The sequence below is a fragment of the Hipposideros armiger genome, unplaced genomic scaffold, assembly GCF_001890085.2.
Source record: "Hipposideros armiger isolate ML-2016 unplaced genomic scaffold, ASM189008v1 scaffold_664, whole genome shotgun sequence".
Lineage (NCBI taxonomy): Eukaryota > Metazoa > Chordata > Mammalia > Chiroptera > Hipposideridae > Hipposideros > Hipposideros armiger.
In genome coordinates, this window is record NW_017732014.1 from 335,726 (window position 1) to 352,702 (window position 16,977).

At 38.6% G+C, this 16,977-nt stretch overlaps 1 protein-coding gene and 1 pseudogene across 1 annotated transcript in view; one reads left to right on the top strand and one right to left on the bottom strand.

Annotated features, from left to right (window-relative positions):
• Positions 1-16,977, top strand: part of LOC109372794 (zinc finger protein 45) — a 92,924-nt gene that overhangs the window by 8,676 nt on the left and 67,271 nt on the right. The window contains exons 3-6 of the mRNA XM_019626271.1: positions 891-987; positions 3,700-3,787; positions 6,019-6,145; positions 13,164-14,749. Coding sequence (XP_019481816.1) covers positions 956-987; positions 3,700-3,787; positions 6,019-6,145; positions 13,164-14,749 — 1,833 coding nt within the window. The 5' untranslated portion in view covers positions 891-955. The remainder of the gene's footprint in view (positions 1-890; positions 988-3,699; positions 3,788-6,018; positions 6,146-13,163; positions 14,750-16,977) is intronic.
• LOC109372797 (tetraspanin-6 pseudogene) lies at positions 10,948-12,034 on the bottom strand (annotated as a pseudogene).

Genomic DNA, 16,977 nt, shown 5'->3' on the forward strand with positions numbered 1-16,977 from the left:
ACATTTTATAGATTGACATATGAAGAGACATATGAAGGTGATTGTGATGGGTGCTTGCAACTTTAAAAAAATGACCAGATGCTCAAATGGTTTAGTACAGAAAATCTTAAGCTGAGGTCTTATTCCATTTATGAACTTCCAAGTGACCATAGACCCCTCGAAATTGAGACAATTTTGGTAAATATTTGTAAATTCATTTTTCAAAGTGGGCAAAATTGCTATAATTTCATGAGATTGTCAAGTGTACATGACCCCCAAAAGATCTAGCTCCATTTGTTTGGGATAAAGATGTAAGATCTGGGAGAGAACTTACACAAAATCAGTGTCCGGTGACATGCAAACAGTTAAGTAAATTGCAGTATATCCTGTGGTGGAATAATATGCACCTAATAACAATTAATGTTCATAAAGAATCAAAAGAAGGAAAAATGTAAATGATGTAATACTAAGCAATAGTTAGAGGTCTGCACAAACGTACTCAAGAATATTGTGAACTCTATATGAATCCCATTTGAAAAGACAGGGTTTTGAAAGACATTTTTCAAGGATTATATGCAAAATGGGTTTTTTTAATTATTATTTTTTTTCAGTTACAGTTGGCATTTAATATGATTTTATATTAGCTTCAAGTGTATAGCAGACTGGTTAGACATTTATATAATTTATGCAGTGATCCCCCGATTAGTCTAATTACCCCTGGCACTATACATAGTTGTTGCAACATTATTATTATTCCCCATGCTGTATTCAAAATGTTGTTTTGATTGGCCATTCAGTGAAGAGGTGGAGAGGTGTAGTCAAACTTGTCGCGCATCCACTCTGTACTAAATACATATGTTTTTGTTGTGTTACTGTTAATGTGCATGTGTTTCCTTTCTCTGACTTTTAAGGTGACTTACATAATTCATGTTCATTCACGGGAGAATCGTGACAGTGAACGTGTCTTATTGTAGTGATGAGCAACAGCCACATGATGTTCAAGAGCTGGTAGGTGTGATTTGTTTCGGGCCCACTGATTTTCAGTGTTGGGCTGTTTGTTTAGTTTTCTTAATGTCTGCAATAGTATATCTCTTCCCTGTCAGTCAATTTGTTTACATTTGGAAGTATATGTATAGTTTTGATTATGGAATTAATACAAGTTTGTTGCAAAAAAATCAGCAATACAGGAAGCATACAGAGAAGGAAATGAAAATTATATCCTTTTAATCATTTTTAATTGTTTGGTTTATTTTTATTCAATTTTCTTTCCTGTGAGCCTATGTGTCTGATTTTTGTTTCTGCAGAGTAAAATCACAGTAATTGGTCATATAATTGAGTTGAAAACTCTCTAGCTTTTAGTTTGAAAATGAAATCCAACCTAGGCTTGGGTTTTATTTTAATCTTGAGTAGTATGTAGAAAGAAGAGGAAGGTGCCAGTGATTCCTTTCTTATGTGAAAGCCTTCAAGTATTTACAACTTTTAGGAATATAGAAATGCCATTTAAAAATTGATTACCAGGGCAATAAAGACAGACTTTCAGAATTAGCATATTTCAAAGGTTACTTCCACAGAGAATAGCAGTAACTTCTAATAGACAGCTGCCTTACAAAAATCTATTGCACAAATAATATTTCCAAGGACAGATATCAATACGAGAAAGTACAGTGAGAACATTATGGTTATAAATATTCAAATAAGCCACCAATCTGTACAGAAGAACAAAACTGAGCCTCTGATTAGTGTCTTCAGCTTGACACTAATTCTGGTTATCTTTTTTGAGCCAGTTTTATGGTGCTTAATTTTGTCTCTCCACTTATAGCTTCTGGGACAAGGGACTATTTCCTCCATATCTTTTTAAGGATCTGTTTTACTCATCTTGTTACCTAGGAAGAATGGGGTTTCATAGGGTTGGGCTGTGAAACTTTAGTTAGCGTTATAAGAAAGCAAGCCTGAGAAGCACAGGTTTTATTGTGAGAAAAATAGAAAGAGTGGTATTAACTTTCTTTATTATAATGGGATAAGGGACAGTAATCTTCATCTTCACTAATCCTGGTTAAAGCTTATTTTAAGTAAATATTGTATACCAATCAGTATTTTATATGGATTTTCTTTATCTTCAATGCACCCATCTGTGGTAGACACTGTCCGTAACCCTCTTTTATGGATGAGGAAACAGAGGTGTTGAGAAGTTGGTAACTATCAAGTTCAGATTCACATCCTGAAAATCTGACACCAGAACTTTTATCTTAATTTCACATACACTTCCCATGTTATGTATCCTTTAAAAAAACTTGCCTGCCTCACTAAGAAATTGATTATGCATGTCTTTCTTCATCAATTAATGTGGTCCAATATCATAACAAATGAGGGTAGAGTGGGTGATAACTTATAAAACCTTTTGCTTACTATTATATAGTTTCCAATTCTTGGTTATCATAAATGATTTCTGGTTGAATATCCTTGTGTATTCATCTTGTGTACATCTAGCTATTTAAAGAGACATTTCTCTAAGCGGAATCTTGGGTAAAAATTTATCCCAAATGTAAGACCCTGCGGTAGTAGCACTTGGGAGGTAATACAATGACTAAAAGACATAGTTGTTACCTTTAAGACAAGGAGGGCAAAATATATAAAGGAATAAGTGTAGGACAACAAAGGCCAGCAGGCAATTCAGGTGACCTGTCTGAGGAACTCATCGGAAGGTGATTGTAGGCAATCCTGTTGGGTTATGACCCACTTTGCAGAGGCAAATGGAATTTATTCTGTGAGTTTTAGATGTTATAGCTTTTATCCTACTAATGTTAGTTGCAAAGTGAGACTAATAGGATCAGGTGATTCAGTAATTATCTGGAAGGTAGCATTCTAACAAGACAGATTCAGATACAAAATAAAAACCCATCTGTCATAAGACATGAAAAGACGCAGGATCAAGACCTTATCAATATTATCCATGAAAATTTTGGGGAAATTTCAGCCATTTTTTTCTAGGTAGGACAAAAGTAGAAATCATATAGTTAGTATAATGCATGGCTATTGTTAAAACAATTACGCAGAATACCTACACAAATAGATCATTATGATCATAATACAAAATAAACATTATTATATATAGCTATATAACTTGCCACACATTTTCATCTATGATGTCTGATTGTCAGTCTTTCTGTATTGATATGTGCATGTAATTTATAAATGTAAGCATGCTCTACATGCTGTAACCTGTTTTTACTGTTGACAATACGTATATCTTGACTATTTTCCCCAATCTTGCATAGTTTCATAGTGTTTCAGTGCATGGATGTTCCGAATGCACTCAGAAATCAGATTTTTGGGCACAGGCAATTTGCCTGAGCAATTCTTTGTGTAGCCTGTCAGCCCTTATGCCTTGATCAACTTTCTCCAGTCCTGAGCCTATGAAGAGTGTTCTAGCTTGGACCATGTGGCCCACTCTCAGTCCTGACAGGTGGGAATGGAGGGAGGAGGATCTGATCTGGGCAGGACTGAGTAGTCCACTCTCAGGTCCATATCTACATCCCCAGAATTGAGCACTGTCAGAAGCCTGCTGAAGTACCTGGGGTTTTGGGTGAGAGTTTAGAGGCCACAAACGGTGTGTGGGGTGTGGAGTAGAAGCAGGAGTGGAGGAGATCGAAGCTCAGGAGCTTGAGTCAGGACGGGACCACTTCAGAACACCTGGCCTAAAGCATTTTTTTCCTTCCCCAGCTCTGGCTTTTCTGGACTTTGTACGTCACCAGTAGAGGAACCCCATGGAGCATTAATTAGTTCTTGCAATTCTAGAACCATGACTGATGTAAGTTGGTGTTTCTCTCTCCTTGAAATATAGTGATTTTTAGGTCATGTGAATATTTTCCTTAATTATCCTAAAGCTTTCTACCTAACAGAACCCCAACCCTGAACCTGCTTCTCAGATCCTCCTATTTCAGTGAAGGATGGCACCAGATCACCCAGTGTCCTCCCTATGTCCATTTTCCAATCGGTGTCATTATATTCATTAAACACATTATTCATCATCTCCTGTGTTACCAGTCTTCTATCAGGAGCAGTGAGAGAGCAGTGAAGAAATGGAGTCATTTTGTTTTTAAAGATTTTATTGGTGGATTGAGGGAGGGGAACAGATAAGTTGCTGTCCTTTTGTTCTTCAGTCTAGTTGTGGAGGATGTCACTTCACTGGCCCATGTTGGTATCATTGCGCTCTTCCTGGGTGAGGCAGTCGCTTGCCGGCCATTGGACAGCTGCTCACTGCAGCTCACGGCTGCTCACGCTGGCTGCCGGCCATTCACGGTAGCTCACGGCAGCCCACTGCAGCCTACACAGTCGCCGGTGACTTACGGCAGGCCAGCTCCAGGTCGAGCTGTTGTTCACCATCTTAGCTGTAGAGGTCAGTGTCACTGGCCCTAATGTGGGATCCGAACCAGGGCCCTGCTGCTCAGAGCTGGCATCCCAAGTCAACTTTTAACCAATGCACCAGTCGGCCAGCCCAGAAATAGAGTCTTTTGAGGGCAATATCGAGCTTCTGTCAAAAAATACCTCAAAGAAAGACAGCTTTCAGCACACTTTCACTTGTATACAAGGAAAACCAATAGTAGATTGATTTCATCTATCGAAGCACAAACAGGATTTATATAAAAGAAGGAAGAAAGAGGAGAGAATGAAAGACTGTAGACATCTTGAAAACAACAGCTTTCCTTTGATTGGCGGCAGCTTGAAAAGGAGCCAGGCAGGGTACTAGGCCCTTAGACAGCTGGAGGCCATCCAAGAGTGCAGTTTCACTTGTGCATTCTCTGGAAGACCTTTGGTGTTTCACTGTGACACATCCATGGCAGGCTGTCTTCGGTTGTGCCCTTTGTTATCGCCTCCATCTTCATTCCTCAGGACTGCACCAGATCAGAATCTCTCACCCCCAGGTCAAGTCTGTGGTGTGATGAGTTAGTCATGAGGGTCTCATTGGACCACACGGGAAAGCTTGGAACTTCCTCACAGACCGGAGTTTTCCAGAGCGTTAAGGTGGACTTTGTGATTTCTTGGTCTCAGCCTCAGTTTATGTGCGATTGCATGCTTTGTGAGGCTTTGAGGATTAGAGTGGGGAGAGAGTGGTTCTTTTCAGGGATCCCCTAATTGATGAGCACCAGTGTCAACGTCCATTTTGTCGTTGACCAGGACTTGCAGGTCTTGGGTGACATTTGTATCCTATATCAATATCCTCGAACTTGGGAACAAGGAAGGTGTGAAGCCAGGGGTGGTTGACGGTACCAAGTAAGTAGATGATCCAGATTTTTAAGTAGTAGATGATAACGGATTCCCAGAATTAAGAAAATCTATAGAAGTTTTGTTCAACGTATATGTATACATATCTCTTATTAATGTCGTATGTCCAAATGATGAACTGAATTGTAGCTAATAAAACATTTTATGTATTCATCATAAGAAAAAATGCTTATGATGTGACTTAGCAGAATGATTGACTTGTGTTTCAATGATAATCCTTAATTTAATGGAAATCCTTTTTCTGAAATAGAGATTTTATAGTGCATTTGGAAAGAAAATTTTTTACATTTTTTTCTTTTTCTTTTTTTCCATATTCCTTACAGGGAAAAGATAGTGTAGGAGTTCACATTTATAAAGGATTTAAGAGGCAGGCACATAGCAGGTTGTATATATGTATACACACCCATAAACACCCCTTACACACACACTCACACAATTTTTATATAGAATCTTTAATAGAAGAGGAACTGGGATGATTTTACATATTACCAGACAGGTCTGGGTAGCTGAGTTATCTTATGGTATCCAGGAAGTTCTTTCTGCTATAACAGGATTCTTCTAGAATGTGTAGATACTCTGCTTTAGTAATACTAATGTCCTTATTTTTCCCTCCTCATATGTCTCACAGGCTTCCCGCCTACTCAACTGTTATATTTTCCTCTTCCTGCAGTTTATTCTTCACAACCTTTTTACCTCTTAGAAATATTTTCTTACATTTTGAAATTTCACAAGTAATGCGTGGGTTTTTGGTTTTAGGAGTCGGTGACTTTCCGGGATGTGGCCATCGACTTCTCTCAGGAGGAGTGGGAGTGCCTGGATCCGGCTCAGAGGGACTTATACGTGGATGTGATGTTGGAGAACTACAGTAACTTGGTCTCACTGGGTAAGGTCATCTGCCTGAAATCATTTAGAGTCCAGCGGTTCTCAACCTTTCACAGGGGTCGCCTAAGACCATCGGAAAACACATATTTTCGATGGTCTTAGGAACCGAGACACCGCTCCTCTATCTGTCTCCAGGCCCACATGCAGATACGCCCACATACGAGTACCCAGCGACCCCTGTGAAAGGGTCGTTCGACCCCCAAAGGGGTCGCGACCCACAGGTTGAGAACCGCTGATTTAGACTCTCCTCTCTGCAACATCAGCTTTCTCCACGGGGAATTACAGGGCTGCCTTTGAACAAACCGGGTGAATTTCTTCTCCCTGTTCTCAAAGGAACGTTTTGATATTTGTTGGGTTAGAAATGGCTTCCTTTAGCACCTTGGTCTTCCCATCCCTCAGTGAACATCACACCCTCCTCTGCCCCTCAGAGGTCTCTCTTCTTTAATGACCAAGGAGCTGGATTTGTATTATGGGGTATTTATTTCATAATCATTGTCAGAGAAACCAGGTTTCATACTATGTTTAATGGCAACATTTCTGTAGATGATCTGTGTCCTTGCTACTCACAGTGTGGTTCTGTGGTTTGAAGAACTGTAAGAACGCCAGAGCAGAGTTAGTGAAGGAGAGTGTCGAGAATTAGTGAGGGAGACAAGCAGGGCCCCGACGGTGGCCAGTTTTCTTGGTTTGGGGTAAGAATCTAGATTGTTTTTCTCAGTGATTAGAAGCCATGGTTTGGTTTATGTGGGGTTTTAACTTTTTTACTGTTAAGTATGACACAAATACTTAACATCAGCTTCTCCTGGGAATTGTTAAAACGCAGCTTGTCAGTTCCTAGCCCAGACCAGCAGAATAGAATCGGCATTTACACAGGCCCCCCAGGTGATTCGTGTGCACATTAAACAAGCACTGCTCTGTTTTTTCTGGCCCACATGCAGGGAGTACAGCTAGAAACAGGGTCCTTATAGCCTCTGGCTTTCCAAAGAGCCTCTCCTCTTTAAACAGAGGTGGACTGAAGGAACAGAATTCATTTCATACTTAGCAAATGCATTTCTGTACTTAAAAACAAATTTGAAGTTGAAAGTTACAATCTGAGCCAAATCCTAAAAATGTCTCATGAAACTTCTTGTTTTTCTCTTAGCAAAATAACAACAGTAATAATAATAATAGTTAACACTGTGCTTACTAAAACCAGGCTGATCCAGGCTGAGCAAATACATTAACTTATTTGACTCTCACAACATCAGCGTGAGGTAGGCACTATTTTTATCTGAGGCACATACAGTTGAAATGACTTCCCAAGGTCACACAGCTGGTGGGAGAAGGTGACACCAATTGAACATAGGAAGCATGGCTCCAAAATCTGTTTTCAACCACTGTTCTCTTTGCTCTAACAAGATGGAGCCTGGTTGAGTCTAAAACACGATCATTTTCATAGGTGATGCCATACTCTTTATTCCCATCATCCTTCTCCTCTCTGAAGTCTTTATCAGTATTAGTTTACCTTTACTTCATTAGAAATTAGCCAAATGTTTTGAGCTTACAATTAAAAAAAAAAATCTACACCATTTGGCATTTCTTTTCTTGCAAGCAGACACCGCATTTCTAAGTCAGATGGGATGACATTGGAGCAAGGAGAAGAGCCCTGAATGGTTGTGTGGGGAGGGTTGAGAAGTTGGAACCCAGGAAGTTAAAGGCGGGAGGGAACCAACATTGCAGGGAATGGAGGCGATTCCATTCCATTCCACAGGTCACAAAGGAGGAGAAGGAGGAACAGCCGTTTGGAAAGCTCCCTGTGAAGGAGCAAGGCCTGTGGAGTGAAGGCCTGAGACCTGGGAGGAAATTGAGATCTCACTTTGGGCCACCATACGGACTTCATCTCGATCTCATTTCTTACTCTCCTTGGTTTTCTTCTCATGTTTCCTTCCCATTTCAGTGAGGAAGGTGTTCTTTTTTGTTTCCAGTGCATCTGTTTTACTTATAGGTTGGATTCAGCTGCTTTCCCACTCGTCTGCATTTTTCTCTGTGTGTGAATAAATATACGCATTCATTCATTTATTCTGCAAATATTTTGAGTGTTGTCTGCTCCCAGCCAGACATTGTACTGAGCATTGTTAATACAGCCATGGCCAAGATGAATGACTTGCCCATTCTCATGCAATTTGTGTAGTCAGGGAGAAACATAAAACAAGTAAATAAATAGATAGATAAATATCTTGGAATGAAACATGTTGTTCAGGGAAGGTAAACAGTATTAAGAGAATGGAAAACGATGGGAGCTGATAGGGCTAATTCAGATAAGATGGTCAGGGAAAGCTGTGTTGAATAGACACATGAAGCCTGGGTTCGAGTTATATGAATATCTGGGAGAGGAGTATCAGTCGCAGTGAACAGCAGGTGCAAAGGCCCTGTGGTTGGAAAGGAACTTTGTTGGAGGAAGTGTAAAAAGGCCGGGGCAGAGTTAATAAAGGAACATGTACTAAGAAATTAGGTCAGGAGATAGGCAAGGACCGGATAATATACAGCTTTGTTGTTTTAGGAATTTGGGTTGTTTCGTCTTTTTCAGTCTGAACTATTGATATAGTTCTTACGTCTCTCCTTGACTTGCATTCCTTGCTGCTTTTGAAGATTACAGGTCAGTTGTTTTGTCCAGTGTTCTTCAGTGTGGCTTTGTCTGCTCTTGCCTCAAGCTTAGATTTAGCTTATGCATCTTTGGTGGAAATATCACAGAGTTGATGCTGCGTTCCTGCGTTCTGCCAGGTAGTGCAAATGATTTGTCATTACTGCCAAATCTTCCTTTGAGTCATTGATTAGGGTAGTATCTGCTGGCTCCCTCCCTGTAAAGTTAATCTTTTTTCCTTTAATGAGGATTTTGTGAGGAAGAACTTTGTGAGACTACTAAATATCATATCGCTCTTCAAACTTTGTTTATTCATATATTGCATTTCTAGTCAGTGAGTTGTAATCTGTTCTTCCCATTGTTTATTTTGAAGCTCAGAATATTTGAGCTCATCCCAGATTTAACCACTGGGAATCTTGTGTTCTTTGGCACGTCTCCATCACTCTTTTAAGTGCTTCCTTATTTTCTGATACAGCAACATGTTCCAAGCTCATCTTGTACTTCCCCTGTTCTAGCGCTAAAGCCAGCCATTTCTTCAAGGTGCCCTGGTTCTTTTTAGTTGAGAATGGTATTTAGAAGCCAAGATCTAGGTAGTAGGTTTGCTCATTGCTACTGAGGGATGGGTTGCTCCCAGGCCCTTTTAGTGGACAGAACTCGGGTATACTTATATTTATATACATATATACACATGCACATACATTTATGTCTATATATCGATAACCTTGACTCCTCACAGATATCTCCAATTCCAACTCACCACTACAGGTTTCATTTCAGCTTATTAATTTCTAACTCCATTCTCTGGTAGTGAAAAACCTGGCTTCCATCATCCTTAATCTATTTACTTATTTGATCAAACTCTCTGTATGTAACTACATTTCCATTATCACCACCACCTTGATCATGTGATTGCCCGTCCCATCTCACTTGGGCTGTGAAAATCCATGCTAGGTCACTTACGCACAGACACTTGGCCTTCCCCTGCTTGCATTCTGACACCCAACACGTGACAACCCTTTTCTACTGTAACTCTCCTCATGCTGGTTGACCTTCAGTACCCTGCTCTGGGCTTCATTTGATTAAATCTTGATCCTTAAGTGTTCATTTAGAAAATATTCTGTGTGATAATATGGCAAGTATTTCTTAAGCTCTTCTGTTATATACCAAAGTGTTATTGGTACCTTCGGAAAACCACTTGGGAAGTTTGAATTATGAGTTAAACCAGCTGCTTTTTTCATGGAACACCATTTTTTTTTTTGAAAGAATGACTGATAGACAAACTATGGTTATCCAGACTTAAAGTTCCTCCTCACAAAATACTCATTAAAGGAAATGTTTTTTTCTGACAGATAGGGGGTAATATTAATGTGTGATTGTTTTGATGCTATATAATGAAATATGTCAACATCTCAAAATCTGCATAATTTAGTGAACCACTGTTTTTCAGATGACCAGTATATAATGTTACAAAATTATGCATGGATAAAAGAGTCTCCAAAGTACAATGGAATTTTTTTTTTTTTTTTGCAATTTGCTAGCTCTTCCAGTGTTTCAGAGTGGTAAGGGGCTTTCAGTGATCTTAGATAAATGGGACAAAAGGTGGGCTTATATTGAACAAGTGTCTAGATCAGGGGTTGGCAAACTTTTGAGAGGGAAGAGCTGCCAGGTGTCAGCAAACTGTGGCTTGCGAACTGTGGCTCTGAAGTAAAATTGAAAATGAAAACAAAACTATCATAGTTTCATTTATAAAATTTTTAAAGGATATTATTCACATAATGGTGCTTATGTAAAAATATATTTGTGGCTCTCGAATAATTTTTAAATTGTTATGAGGGACAGGATTGTCTTTTCCAGGGGTCGGCAAACTTTTGAGACAGAACCTATCCAAAGAGCCACACGTGAGGGCCGGCCGAGTGGCTCAGTTGGTTAAGAGCTCACTCAAGAGTTTGAGCTCTGAGCAACAGCGGTTCGAGTCCAGCCCGAGCTGAGCAGCCGCTGAGCTGCCAACAGGTGGCAGGATGGCTCAGCTAAAAAAAAAAAAAAAAAATTGAGTGCAAAGAGCCACACGTGGCTCGCCAGCCACAGTTTGCCGACCCCTGGTCTAGATGGAATCAGACTATTGGTGTAGTTTTTCAGTCTATTGGTGGGAATGTCAGGCAGTTTTCCATCCAGGCAATCTAGTAGTTCACAGGGTTGGGGGGTAATGTAAATGTCCTTGAAGTTGGAGAGGAGTAACACTGTGTTATGCTGATTATACTATCTCATACTGGTTATTTGTTATGGTGCAAGAGAGGCAGTAGGTGAAGAAAGATTCCAATCAGCTGGAAGCAAGCAACTCCAAAGGAAATTCCAGCCACAACTCCCATTTCTGATTCTATCATGGGCATCACCATTACAAAACAACCTTCATTGTTTACTTTATCTGCATCTCTCAGAGGAGAACAGTCTTCAAGTTTACAGCAGCTTTCTGGAAATCCTTTTTCTGACTAATAATTAGTATCCTTCTAATCTCTAAAGAGGGTGACACCACAACAATGTAATGTATTTTGAATCTTGTCTACTGCATGGCTTCTGTAATCTCCTGTAGCGTTATACTGCTTTAAAGCCTTCTCATAGTTATTCTTAAAGCTGTTCTTAATCTCATGTCTGAAAACCAACCCTACGATGGCAATGACCAGTTCAACCAAAAAAATGAGAGTCAGAAACACTGTATATAGTTTTAGCATCCATGCAGAAGCTCGCAGGTAGAAAACAGCCAAAGGTGCCCAAAAGAATGATGACAGTGCGAGTGCCAATGAATACGAAGGGGACAGTGGTGGCCTTCTCATTTAAAAGGAAAAAAGAATTCTCCAGGCTCACCTTGCCCCAAATGCCAACGGCAAGAAGAATAACACCAGTGATCCAGAAGATGAAATTGTAATCAGGAGGATGCTGTTGAAACAAGTCATGACTGGTTTAGTTTGCAGACTCCAAGATGGCGACGCCATGACTTATCCAAACCCTGCCCCACTGCACGGGGCCATCAGAACAGCCAAAGTACAATGGATTTTAATGTAACATAGTATGAAAAGTTCACAGGTATGGTTGCATATTCCACATTGCAACTAACTTATAACAAATTACCGCTTCTCAAGTTTTACTGTAGTATCAAAGAATAACACCCACAATTATCTGAACAGGCTCATAAAATATTCTACCATTTAACAATTACATATCTGTGGAAGGCTGGTTTTCTTCAACTACTTCAACCAAAATAGCATTGCCACAGACTGAATGCAGAGGGGGATAGGAGAATCCTGTTGTCTTCTGTTAAACCCTATAGTAAAGAGGTTTGCAAAGGATTAAAAAATACCTTATTAATTTTTTTATTTTGGAAAATAATTATTTTTTATAAAATATGTTAACTTTTAATTATTATTTAAAAACGAATTAATATTTAAATTTCTCAGTTTTAATTTCTAATATGGTAAGTATCAAAAGATATAACCCATATGAACATAAGCTCTTTTGGGTCATCAATGACTTTTTAAAAAACATCTAAAAAAAGTTAAACCTATATTCCTTTACTAACACTGTAAAACCTCACACAAAACATTCAAGTGCCAAATAATTTATAATGCAAGCTTTTGCGTGGCAGTTTAAATCTATTGAACTATTTATTGATGCTAAGTTGTACAAAACTGCATTCCAAGCATGGAGCTGAGCTGGGGCTAGGTCATAACTTTAATTAGTTTCAGTTTCTGGTTTCAAATTAGATGTAAAAATCTTTCTTTGCCCTAAACTTCCCACATGACCACTGATGAGCTAACCTCTTTGATTGTATCAGGATTTGAGCTGGGTAGAGGTTGTATTATAGCTCTAGTTAGTTTTGTTTCACTTCTTGTTTGAACTCTAGCAGAACCGTGGAACTTAATAACTGCTTGAACTGCAGGATTTTGTTTGCTTTCTAGCCCAACACTAATCACCCAGAAAAATTCCTGTGAGGGAGAATTATCTAGCTTAATGAATTTGTTTTTGAGTGTAGAGATTTTCTAGATTCCAGTTCATCATGCCAACCTACATAGTCATTAAAAGTTAAGCTGGAACTGCACCTGGGCACAGAAGGCCTTGTTTGATGGAATGGCACATTTTGGTTTAAGGGACCATCTACACAGGAAGATGAGGGACTTGTTAAAGTGATCTTTGTCAAATTCTCCAGAAACTGTCAGATCAGAATATTAAGATCACAAGAGCTGAAAAATCAAAGCTGAGTTTGGTAAGGAAAGACTGGATGCTTAGGAGTTCAGTAAATCTAATCCAATTCACTTATGGGTATTATTTCCAATTTGTCTTTTATTTTTACTATGGAGGCCATTTTTCTGGTAGAGGAAATGAAATGTGTGGTTTTCTCATTTTCTTTCAGATTTGGAGTCAACATATGAAACCAAAAATACGTTTTCAAGAAAGGATATTTTTGAAATAAAATCTTCCCAGTCAGAGATAAAGGAAAGAAATAAAATCCTTGGTCTTGAGGCATCCATTTTCAAAAATATCTGGAAGTGCAAAAGCAAATTCGAGGGACTACCGGGACATCAGGGGGAATACTTCAGTCAAATGATAATCAGCTATGAAAAAATGCCCACTTACAGAAAAAGTAAATCTCTTACTGCACATCAAAGAATTCATACTCCAGAGAAACTCTATGTTTGTAAGGAATGTGGGAAGGCTTGTAGTCATGGTTCAAAACTTGTTCAACATGAGAGAACTCATACGGCTGAAAAACACTTTGAATGCAAAGAATGTGGGAAGGACTTTTTTAGTGCCTATAAACTCACTGTGCACCAGAGATTTCATACTGGTGAGAAACCCTACAAATGTAAGGAATGTGGGAAGGCCTTTAGTTGGGGATCAAGTCTTGTTAAGCATGAGAGAATCCATACTGGGGAGAAACCCTATGAATGTAAGGACTGTGGGAAGGCCTTTAGTCGTGGCTATCACCTTACTCAACATCAGAAAATTCATATTGGTGTGAAATCCTATGAATGTAAGGAATGTGGGAAGGCCTTTTTTTGGGGCTCAAGCCTTGCTAAACATGAGATCATTCATTCAGGTGAGAAACCTTATAAATGTAAAGAATGTGGGAAGGCCTTCAGTCGTGGTTATCAACTTACTCAGCATCAGAAAATTCATACTGGTAAGAAACCTTATGAATGTAAAGTATGCGGAAAGGCTTTTTGTTGGGGCTATCAACTTACTCGACATCACATATTTCATACTGGCAAGAAACCTTACGAATGTAATGATTGTGGGAGGACATTTAATTGTGGCTCAAGTCTTATTCAACATGAAAGAATTCATACTGGGGAGAAACCCTATGAATGTAAAGAATGTGGAAAGGCCTTTAGTCGTGGCTATCACCTTACTCAACATCAGAAAATCCATACCGGTGAGAAACCTTTTGAATGTAAGGAATGTGGGAAAGCCTTTAGTTGGGGTTCAAGCCTTGCTAAACATGAAAGAGTTCATACTGGTGAGAAATCCTATGAATGTAAACAATGTGGCAAAGCCTTTGGCAGTGGCTATCAACTTACTCGACATCAGATATTTCATACTGGAGAGAAACCCTATGAATGTAAGGAATGTGGGAAGGCCTTTTATTGTGGCTCAAGCCTTGTTCAACATGAGAGAATTCATACTGGGGAGAAACCCTATGAATGTGAAGAATGTGGGAAGACCTTTAGTCGTGGCTATCACCTCACTCAACATCAGAAAATCCATACCGGCGAGAAACCGTTTAAGTGTAAGGAATGTGGGAAGGCCTTCAGTTGGGGTTCAAGCCTTGTTAAACATGAGCGAGCCCATACTGGTAAGACATCCTATGAATGTAAAGAATGTGGGAAGGCCTTTAGAACTGGCCATCAACTTTGTGTTCATCAGAGACTTCATCCTGATGAGAAACTTTATCAATGTAAGGAATTTGGGAAGTCATTTACTCATGGCTCAAATCTTGTTCAACATGAGAAAAACTCATAGTAATGATAAGCCCTGTGAATATAAAGAATGTGAGGAAGCCTTTATATGGCCATCTTACTCAAGTGAGTCTTGATACTGGTGAAACCTTGTGATTGAAGAGGTGTCGAAGAACATTTTTGCGTGTAAGTATGGATGACTTACAACAAGAAGAGAAATATTACTCTTGAGAAACCTTGTGAATGTAGGGAATGTGCAAAAGCCTTATCTGTGTTTGGACAGTTTACTTGATATAAGAGAATTCATACTAGTGAGAAATACTTTGAATATAAGGACTATGAAAAGGCCTTTAGACTTCTGCATGATCTTATTGAACATCAGTTTATACTGATGTGAAACCATTTACATGAAAGGAATATCTTTATTCATGGCACAAAGTCTGATAAACGTTGGAGGATTTATACTCATTGGAAATACTTTAAGGAATGTGGGAAGGCTTTTATAGATGTGGTAAATGTCTTCAAGTATATCATAGGATTCATCCAAATGAGAAACTCTTTGGATTAAAATGTAGGAACACCTTTAGACAAGTGCTACTCAAATTTGTCTAGAGACTAGTGCCAGCCCACAAAATTGTTACCTGTCCATCATGAGATAAATGCAGAAAATGAGAGTGAATGTTTGGAAACTTTTATAGCAATTTGATATGATATTGCCATGACGACATTACATTTTACAAAAATATCAACCAGTCCATGAATGATTGGAAATTAAATACAGAAGTTTGTGCTTTTCCAGAAATAATCTGAGAGACAACATTCACACTTTTAAAGACATGAGACAAGTCATTATATGATTTAATTAAAATAAGAAACCCCTCACTTGTCACCTCTCTGATTAGAATAGCAGAACATTCATACAATAGGAAGATCTGGCTAATTTGGGAATTACAACTTCCTTATGCCCATAAAAGCATAATTTATATGAAGTTTGTTCATTTAGTACATGTATAGAAGCCTTCCAACACTTCAGTCTTTGTTAAATTTCAGCAAATTCATCCTAGAGAGTAACTGTTAATGCAACAAAAGTAGGAAGCCCCTTATCCATGGCACAAACCATACTATTGGTCTCTACCTATTGTTCGACTACCTGTTGAACGTTGGGCAAAATGCTTATCCCCATTGGGCATCATCATTAAAATGCCGGTGATGGTAACTAATGGTTCTGTTGTAGAGATTGAGTGGATTTAGTGTGCATCAGGTCCTTTGAAGAGCATGTGGTATGAAGCCTATGCTCAATAGATATTAGCTGTTGTTTTTATTATCCTTATCATTAGCATTAATAGTGAATTCTCAGGAGAGGAATGCACATTGGTAGAATGAATTTAGGAAAGCTTTTCATAACCACTTATTCATTTGAATTTCAGATAGTTCATTCTGGATAAAATTTAGGAAAACACAAAGAACTTGAAAGGAGTTTTATTCAGAATTTAGCCTTTAAACTGCATACAAAATTAAGGCTGAAAAGAAACGTGGATTTAGCAAGTGTTAAGATGTTGGGAATATTTCTGTTGAAGAACCAGGGAGAGGTGTGAGGTGTGAAGCAATTTGCCTGTAATGAATTCCAAGAGACAGGTAGGCAATAATTAGAATTCCCTGTTCACATTTCAAGATAAATTAGAAATTTAAAAGAAAATTGTCCATTTGGGAATTCTTTCCCCAAATTTTGTTATGACCATTTTCAGACATTCAGAAAAGTTTAAAGAATAGTATAATGAATATACTCTGTCTGGAATCAATAGTTGTTAATATTTGGCTGTATTTGCTTTCTCTCTGAATATGGATGGATGGATGTGTATACTCGTGTACCATTTGACTTACATGTAGAAATCATGATAGTTCATTCCTAAGCACGTTAGTATGTACCTTTAAAAATAAGAACAATCTAATTCTTTAATACCATGGTCACACAAGAAAATTAATTCTGTAATTTTTTTTATATTCATTTCTATTTCCCAGTGCTCCCAGGACTTTATTCTATTGCTGTTTATTTTCTAACCAGCATCTTCTCTATATTAATGCATTGCGTTTAGTTGTCATGTTTCTAGATTTTAGTCTTAAACACTTTTTTTTTTGGTCAATAAACACATGAAGTAAATTTATTAGTCATTAGAGAAATGCAAATCAAAAGCACAGTGAGGCACCACTTCACACCCACTAGTATGGATATATGTGTGTGTGTGTGTGTGTGTGTGTGTGTTTTGTTAG